Below are 9523 nucleotides of genomic sequence, written 5' to 3'. Positions count from 1 at the left end.
GTTTTGTCGCTTGGTAATGGGCTGCCATTGGTTTTTCAGTATTACTTTGTCCATGGTTCCACCAGCCAATGAGAAAACCGGAAATACGTAGCTCAAATTGGCGGGATATCGCGAAGACCATTTGTAAAGGATTAATCGTTTAACATTTCCCTGTGTATTCTCATAAGTCTAATGAGGACCTAATATCTATCACTTAAGTGTGTATTTAACTTTCGGCTCACTCTGAACCGTTAACACCTCTTGTAAGAGGACACGAAACAAGTTCAATTCTAGGGTATCTTGTTTCATAGGCTCAATCGCTTCAACACTTACAGAGAGACGAAGTATTGAAATCCTTATTATGTAGTGAAATCAAAAGTTGCGTTTACACTATATATAAATGTAGTAAAGCTGAATTAAAAAGTAAACACAAAATTTGAAATGTTAATATCAAAAGATGTTCTTGGAATATTGAGATGAAACAGAGCTTTATAGCTACACAACTACTAAAAGAATCGTAATGCCGAAAATTATTTAAAATTTTTCCATTTAATATTCTGCAAAAAGAAAATGTTATCGTTTTGTAAGAGATCTTATCATCCTACTCGCTTTATATTAACTTTGATATGCGTGTAGTGTTTCGAATCAGATGCAATCTTCATTACTCGTTCTATATAAACTCTCACTTGTGTCACTTCAAAGAAATAAGTTTATCTTAAATAATTAATTAAATATAAATGATATTAATTATTTTAATCGCCAGTAAATAACTTTAAAAATAGTTAAATCGTTTAAAATAAAGCTGTTCCTATTATCTTTCGAAACTTTTGTAACCCTCGGTACTAATTAATTAAATTAAGGGTGGATTTTCCCGAGGGCCATAAAGTGAAATAAAGACAACTTACATTGAATATCCAAAAAATTGAAGAATTTCTTCTAAGATTTTTATTTCAATATAATAACGGGATAGACCCAACTCGACCGTACTCTTTACAGTTAGTTTAACAACCAAAAAAAGAACAACCGCTCTAACTGAGAGCTGATTACTGACTGACTTTTCAGCTATCACAGAGATTGTTTGGAAGAGGAGGAGTATGTAACATGGAGGCATGACACCCTGCCAGATCCAAGGAGTAGAAGCTCCTGGAATCTGGCAGCCATGTTACATCCCCCTCTTTAGGAACTCATTTTAATCATAATAATTGAAAGAAAATAGGGTTACCTCGAGGAACCCGTAACCTTTTAGCAGGGGTGAAATTTTTTTTTTTTTGGTTTTTTTTCTTCTTCTTTACTCTGGAGCTAAGTCCTCTTTGTTACTGTCCGTCGCTTTCTTATTGGCCAGACGGGCCACTCTCCGAGCTTCTCTCCGGGCTACAGCAGCTTTACTTCTTTTGCTAGGGCAGTCAGCCACAACATGATGGCCTAATTTTCGGCAACGCCAGCAGATGGAAGTAGTCCAAATTACTGGGTGTTTGGCGTTAGCAACCTTTGACGCAATTAAGAGTTTTGGTGGGTGTTTGGGAGTCCACCCCATTGATCCGAAGCGTTCCCAGCAAAGTTTATCTTCAAGATCATCATCATCGGGATTCTCCAGGGGAATCCATTGTCGTGGTGACGGTTCCGGTTTTACAGGGGTTTCCTCCTTAGTGATGGTTTTTGACTGCCTTTTTTCTTCCTCTTGTGGAGGAGGAAGGGGAAGGAATGGGGTCAATGACCAAGGGTCGTTCGCTTCTTGGTTTAAGGAAGGATGAGTTATGGGGTAAAACCCTAGGGATGGATTCTGGACCGCCTGAGGAGCTGTAGTTTGTTCTACTTCTTCTTCTGAATCTGCAAGCACCTGTTCCAATTCTTCTGAATCTGCAAGCACCTGTTCCAATTCTTCTGAATCTGCAAGCACCTGTTCCAATTCTTCTGAATCTGCAAGCACCTGTTCCAATTCTTCTGAATCTGCAAGCACCAGAAGCTCGTCGTCATTTTCTTTAAAAGGGCACGAAATGGCAGTATGTCCCTTTGGATAGCATAGCGAGCAGGAGTCGGTAGAATTAGTATATTTATTAGGCATGTAGCAATCATTTGCTACATGTCCACGTTCGTCGCAGTTAAGACATTGCGGGAGTTTGTCTTGATCAATTGGGCAATAGTCCTCCATAATCCTTAATGATAGCTCCGTCTTGCTAAGAAGTTTTGGAGTCGTCTTAGGCGGTCGTAATTCTTTGGCGAGGTCAAATGCCCAATTTGAAGCCATCTGCAAGTATACAATATTAATATTTCCTCTTATGAGCTTGGGAGATAAATTCCTATGGGAAAATGGAGATTGGCTCTCGGGAAAAACAAAATTGTTCCCTTTTTAGGTTCTTGATGTTATTATTGCTAAGGTAAACTTAAACCTCGTAAGGTGACCTTAACCGTTTATCATCAGGCGGTCGATAGTAGATATCAATTTCATTACCTCCGGGCTGAAGCGTCGCCCTCTTACATACCTCTCGGCGCCAACCCAATTTAAAAGGTTCAAAATAAATGTCGGGTAAGGTAGCCCTATTTAATCGAGGAGTTCTCATAGACTCCGATAACGTGGTCGACGAACTGTCAGACGCACGCAATGCGTTTGAGAAATAGATTCAGGGGTAGATATTTCTTCCGAAAGAGGAGATATCTGTTCAGGAGGTACTATTTCTTCCGAAAAACCAGAAGAGGGAGAATGCTGTAACGCCGGTTCCGTGACTGATTGTTCAGAAGACGTTGATTTGTCTTCCGGTGTTCGAATTTCTTCCGAAAAACTGGATGTTGATTTTTGCAGCTCTGGTTCCTCGACTGATACTTGATCAGACGGGGAAGCCTCCCCTGCCGCAGAAGGCGGACTATCGTTTGAGGGATGATCGAGCTGAAAAGCCCTCATATCATGATAGGTAAAAAGGAGGAGAGGAGGGTCTTCAAAAAGGGCCATGCCCGGTTCACTATCAGAATCTGTAGGTCGATGTGAATCATCCTGAACTGCAGGAGGGATCGGTTGATCCGCTGCTTGATCTTCTATTGTACTTGATGTCGAGGCTTGAGGGACATCGGGAATTGCAGGAAGAATTGGTTGATGAACTTCCTGACCGTCCTGGGATGACGGTGATGTAGAAGATGATGTTGATTCAGATGAAGTAGTTGAAGAAGTCTCCGCAGATTGGTGGTGCGCGCTACCACCCTCCGTAGGAGGACCAGATTCGATTTCATCAGCGACTTCTGATTGAGGAACGGTGGCATTTCCGGCATTGTCGAAGACAGCTACGTTAGTCCAATAAAGTTTAAGATGTTCTAGGTTAACTTTCCCTACGTTCTGCCCTGAGTTAGCGTCTTCTAACTCGTAAACAACGGGAGAGTGTTTTGCAACTATCTTAAAGGGACCTGCCCATTTAGGACTAAGCTTTTTCATGAGCTGACCTGTCGTACTTGATAAAGGATGAGTTTCCATCCATACTAAAGTTCCTACCTCAAACTCTAAAGGGTCATGACGAAGGTCATAATACTTCTTTTGTTGAGCTTTAGCTAACTTAGACAATTCATTACTGAATGCTAATTGTTCGTTAAGAACCTTTAAAGCCTTACTACGACTAGGGTCATCATTGTCCTGAATGGGTTCTTCAATATCTAAATCCCAAGGGAGACGTGGCTCCCGCCCTAAGTTCAAAAAGAACGGGGATCTGCCCGTTGTTTCATGGGGTGCGGAATTTATAGCAAATTGAAGAAGGTCAAGGGATTCATCCCATCTATCATGGTGATTCCCGACATAAAATGATATTAACTCGCCTATTACTCGATTGACTCTTTCAGTGGGGTTTCCCTTAGGAGTATAGGGGGTGGTGAACTTTGGGTTAATTCGAAATGCTCTGCAAGTTTTCAGCCAAAGTTTTGAAGTAAACTGTACCCCTCTATCACTAAGAATAGCTTTAGGAGCTCCCCACCTAGAAATAATAGACTTAAAAGCTTGAACGCAAGTCTTAGCAGTAATAGTTTTTAGTGGTATCATTTCCACGAATTTTGTTATGTAATCGACAAAAACTATTAAATATTTGTAGTGGTGTCTACTAGAAGGGAAGGGTCCCATAATGTCGACGCTTATTTGGTCCCAAGGTCTCGTTATCTCAGATGGTTGCATTAGCCCTGGTTTCTTTTTATTTCTAGCCTTAAACTGTTGGCATAAAGAGCAACCTCGAACGTAGTCCTGGACGTCACTAACAATGGTTGGCCACCAATATCTATAAGTAACTTTACTAAGGGTCTTATCTTTGCCCCTATGAGCTGATAGTGGGTGGTCGTGTAATAACCTCATGGCTTCTAGCCTTAACCGAGGCGGTAAATAGATCTTTTCCGGATGATTCCTATAAGGTCTTCTATAAAGAAGATCATTTTTCATTTCAAAAAGTTTATGCCTAACTGGGTTAGGTCCTTGCAAGGAATTAATTATTGGGGAAGCGAATGGATCTTCCCTCTGAGACTGTAAGAAGTCTTTTATGGTAAAGACTGAATATAAGGCTCTAGGACCTGGGGGACGTACCCGCCCTTCAACAGAGTCACTAGAGGAAGTTGAATTACTACTACTGGTAGAATTTTGACTAGTACTACTACTAGTTGGATCCAATTTACTAGTAGAATGGAAAGTAGAGGAACTAAGATTGATACTTAAAACGTTTATCGGGGCCCTCGACAAAGCGTCTGCTACTACGTTCTCTACTCCTTTCTTATGCTTGATTGTAAAGTCAAAGGTCTGAAGGTACATTGCCCATTTAACTAGACGAGAATTAGGTTCCCTAATATTAAACAACCACTGTAAAGCCTGATGGTCAGTAAGGACAGTGAATTTACGACCTTCTAGAAATGGCCTAAACTTCTTAACCGCCCAACAGATGGCTAAACACTCTTTCTCGCTAGTTGAGTACCTCGTTTCTGCATCTTTAAGCTTTGTACTAGCATATGCTATAGGGACTTCTACGTTATCTTGTATTTGGGATAGAAGGGCACCTAACCCTGCATCACTAGCATCAGTAGTTAAGATGCACGGGGTATCCCTTCTAAAGGAAGCTAGCGGATGAGCCTTACAAATTGCTTCCTTAATTTTTTCGAACGCTTGTTGCTGTTCGAAACCCCAAATAAATTTTTGATCCTTTCTTTTAAGCTTATTAATAGGGGGCTACTATTTGAGAATAGTGGCTAATAAAAATATTGTGCCAACCTGCCATCCCTAAAAATCTCTGAACTTCCTTTATATTTTTAGGGGGAGGAAATTTTTGAATGGCTTCTATCTTAGAAGGATCTATGTGCACTCCTTTTTCATTAACAATGTGACCAAATATGGTAGCTTCCTTTTGAGCAAAACGACATTTTTTAACTGAAGGGTGAGACCCGCTTCCTTTAATCTATTTAGGACATATTCTAAACACGTTAAGTGTTGATCCCAATCTTCGCTAAGCGAGATTAAATCGTCTAAATAGTCTATTAATTGGAAGTAATCTGCGTCCCTAAAAATCTCGTCGATTAGACGCTGAAAGGAGCTAGGGGCGTTACATAGCCCAAAAGGGAGTACATTAAACTCGTACTTTCCCATGTGAGTCACGAAGGCAGTTTTTTTTCTGCTCTTAGGGTGCATTTCCACCTGCCAATACCCTGACTTAAGGTCAAGGGTTGTAATAAACTTGGGTCTTCCCACCCTAGCTAACATGTCCTCTATATTAGGTAAAGGATAAGGGTCCTTGATGGTAACACTATTTAGTTTTCTGTAATCAATACAAAACCTATAGGGTTTACCCCGTTTTGTTTGATCAACTAAAACTACGGGCGAAGCCCAAGGAGATACTGAGGGTCTAATTATCCCGTCATCTAACATTTCCCTTACATGTTGTTCTATTATTTTCCTTTTCTGGTCATTAACACGATAAGGTGGAGATTTGATGGGCGGACTATTACCCGTATGAATCTCGTGGAAGACTAGTCCTGTTCTTCCTACTTTATCAGAAAACAACTCAGGGAATTTTAATAAAAGAGTTTCTAGTTGATGACGTTGTTCCTCAGTAATAGGGGCTGCGGAAACTGCGTCCCTGATATTCTCTACAATCTCCTTATCTATTGGATCCTTTTCTGATGGTATTGAAAAAGGGATCCTTAAGTTACCCACTAAGCATTGAGATGATTCAAAATCTAATTTGACCCTATTTTCTTCAAGAAAATCTTGACCCAATATAAAGTCACTATTAAGGGAAGGAACTATGTAGAATTTAAATTTGAATTGTTTCTCACTGTCAATTGACTTAAGAGTAAATCCTAACTCGTGAGAACCTTTTGTAAACGTATAACGGCCGTCGCCCCAAACTACACAATCTAATTCTTCATCTTCAGGTAACTCTGAAGAATTTCTATGTTTACAGATTTTTTGCCACTGGTCAAGACTAACAAAAGAGGCATCGGCCCCGCTATCTAATTTAGCGTGAACTGTCGCGTGTTCAAAAGTAACGGGAATAGTAACCCTTTTATAAACCGAACCTTTCTTGACTGATTCAATCCTTAAAGGGAACGCGACACGCTTTTTGTTAGGGGAATTTATTGGGCACCGGGAGAGGGACCACGAGGGACCTCTCCCGTCTGGGCTTCCCACGACTTGATAATCTTTTTTTTTGGACAGTCGGGTGCGAGATGACCTGGTTCTTGACAACTAAAGCAAGTCATAGTGCGTGTAGAGGGGTAAGATAAGGCCAATTGACGACCAGGGGACTTAGATATCTGATTATAATATCTATTAAAAGATCTTTGACCTCTATTGGAATTGTTATTAGACCTGGCCCTAGCTCTAGAGTCTAATGGTTGTAAGGGATATTCCCATTGGGGAGAGGCAGGAGGATTACAAGGGCTTAGACAATGCCCGGGGGAACATTGACTATGGGCGGAGCCCTTGTTAGCAGGACAAGAGAGCTCAGCTGTTACCTTAGGTTTAGGGGGAGATCTCCTCTTTTCCCTTCTCTCTGCATTCCTTTTCCTAACTTCAATATCCTTTCCTATAGTTTTACAGGAATTTCTTAACTGTTCCATTGTAGTAAATTGTAGGAAAAGGAGGGGAGTTCTTAGCTCATCCCTCAAATTGCTTTTAATTATAGGAACTAAATCCTTTTCGGGAAGAGGATGGGTCATCCCTAAATTTAACTTCATAACTTCCTCAAAAAAATCCTCTACTGATTCCTTATCTTTTTGGATCCTATAGGAAATCTTTATTTTTAACTTGGAATCAGCTTCCGAATCCCTAAACTGAACTTTAAAGTGTCTTTGGAAAGTCTTCCACGTTAAATGAGGATGGGAAGAGTTTAAACTACACATATCACCGTACTGACGGATTCAATCTCTATACCAGTACAGGGCATGCCCTCGTAAAAGGAGAGGCAATGCAGCTAACCTCTCCTCATTAGATAACTTGTGAAATTTAGCATACTCCTCAAAAGCAGCTAAAAATTCTGTGGCATTATCGCTAGATGATCCCATAAAAGCCAACCTTTCTGGCGGTTCAATAAGGATTTTTCCCGTCTGAGGAGCAGGACTTCTATTTAATAATAAGGGAAGATCCCTAACCAATTTATCCAAACTAATAGCTATCGCTTTATTTATCGCTACGTTATGCTCTACGGCATTTGCCTGCGTGGTTGAATTATCAGCCAATGTTTGGAGTAACGGTAATATAAAGGCTTTTAATTCCTCATCATTAGTGTTTGGTCCTAATTGAGGAATACTTTGGGGCGGAGATAATTGACATTGTATTCCAATTGTTTTAACTTTAGGGTTAGATACTGTAGTTGAAAAGCTAACTTTAGGCTTAACGCTTGTGGACGTAGATTGGGGAGAAACAAGGGAATCAATCCCAGTTTGAGGAGGGAAATTTGCGGGAGTTGAACTTCCCTTAGGAGGAGGAATATTCTTATGAGGAAATAGTAGATAAGGAGAGAAATCCGATTCAGAAGAGGCGGCCGCTCCCTTCCTTGTCTCTGAAGTCTCTTCATTTTCCTCAATTCGAAGCATCCGGTTGAATTCCTCCAAAGGATTTTCGGTTTCCGGAGGTGCCAGCTTGTCGCCGTTGTCTTCCGTAGACGTAAACAGTTCGTCTTTTGATTTTTCTTCCCTGTTCTTTAGTATTAAGTCATCATCCTCATCCTCGGATACCCGAGGCGATCTCCAGGTTTTATTGTTAGCGTCCGAGTAAGCCATTATTTAATTTAATTCACAATAATCAAAACAGTTCACATCAATCAAGTTAAGTCAAGTTTATACAATATAAATAGTAAGTCATCTAAATTCAGTAATTTTATTACAAAGATAATTTGTTCCTTAATTTAGTGTTTAATTTATTCCTGATTAATTTAGATTTAATTCAGTACAATTATCTTTACAAAATTTAAACTATTTACCAATGTGGAAGCCAAGGCTTAGAGCCACATGGGGGCGGATATCCTATCCAACAATGATAAACAGTTTATACGGGACTGACCGAGGCTTAGTCGAGTCCCTTTTCGGGCGCCAATTATGTAACCCTCGGTACTAATTAATTAAATTAAGGGTGGATTTTCCCGAGGGCCATAAAGTGAAATAAAGACAACTTACTTTGAATATCCAAAAAATAGAAGAATTTCTTCTAAGATTTTTATTGCAATATAATAACGGGATAGACCCAACTCGACCTTACTCTTTATAGTTAGTTTAACAACCAAAAAAAGAACATTTATAAATAAATGTCTGATTGAGCTAAAGTTATGGTCCCCTATAGGCCAGGACAGATATGCCAAAAAAGGGCTTGACCTAGAACATTTGAACATAAAGATGAAAATTGGTACATGTGTTGTTTTTGACCCAACAAAAAATATACTAAAAGTCCCCTGCTGCAGAGCGCGAGCTTTCGCCGCCATCTTGGAAAATGGCCGCCGGGAATTACAGCTACAATGTATTCCACGTTCTTCGTCAAAAATTATGAAAATTGGTACACATTATGATTGGAACCACATGAACATCATGGCAAAATTTTACAACTCTGTGTTCAATAGTTTGGTCGCCATATTGGAAAATGGCCGCCGTGAATGCTAGGTACAGTATATTTCACCATGTTGTTGGAAAATTATGAAAACTGATAGGTATTATAATCAGAGCTGTGTGAACCTCATAGTAAAATTAATCAAAAATGTCTTGATTAGAATCAAGTCCTAAAAAGTATCGATAAGACTGAGGTTATCACTTGACTGAAGGATCAGATATTAATTTTTCTTTTTAATTGAAACTTAAAGGCATGCTTAAGAAAAAACAACGTTCCATTACCGTTTTCCGTTGAAATAACTTATTTTACAGGTAATCAATTTCAAAAATTTACTTATCTCGGGTTTTCGGGCACAATTCCATTCCCCCAAAACATTTTATCATTACATTAATTACTTTTGGGAGAGTACGTGTATGACATTGAGTTTTAAAAGGTTCCCTCATTTGTGCCCGGCATGCTTCGCAGTGGATACGTTTTAAAACAATGGCGGAAAATTAAGTAGGG

General features: G+C 39.7%; 1 protein-coding gene across 1 annotated transcript; it reads right to left on the bottom strand.

Moving 5' to 3' along the window:
• Nucleotides 1-1168: 1168 nt before the first annotated feature.
• Nucleotides 1169-8712, bottom strand: LOC149686136 (uncharacterized). Its single transcript, XM_089871153.1, has 2 exons — nt 8596-8712; nt 1169-2224 (listed from the first exon to the last, which is right to left on the bottom strand). The coding sequence occupies exon 2, from the start codon at nt 2222-2224 to the stop codon at nt 1268-1270; it is 957 nt and encodes a 318-aa protein (XP_089727279.1). The 5' UTR covers nt 8596-8712; the 3' UTR covers nt 1169-1267.
• Between the last annotated feature and the right edge of the window lie 811 nt (nt 8713-9523).

Source organism: Phalangium opilio, unplaced genomic scaffold (assembly GCF_054372755.1).
Source record: "Phalangium opilio isolate 3A_F unplaced genomic scaffold, DU_Popi_V2 ptg000032l_1, whole genome shotgun sequence".
Lineage (NCBI taxonomy): Eukaryota > Metazoa > Arthropoda > Arachnida > Opiliones > Phalangiidae > Phalangium > Phalangium opilio.
Note: the sequence above shows the minus strand (reverse complement) of the source record. Positions and strands in the feature narration are given on the sequence as shown.

Bases quoted from the DNA above. Each gene is read 5' to 3' on its own strand.
- LOC149686136 (XM_089871153.1), bottom strand. From the start codon at position 2,224: ATGGCTTCAAATTGGGCATTTGACCTCGCCAAAGAATTACGACCGCCT.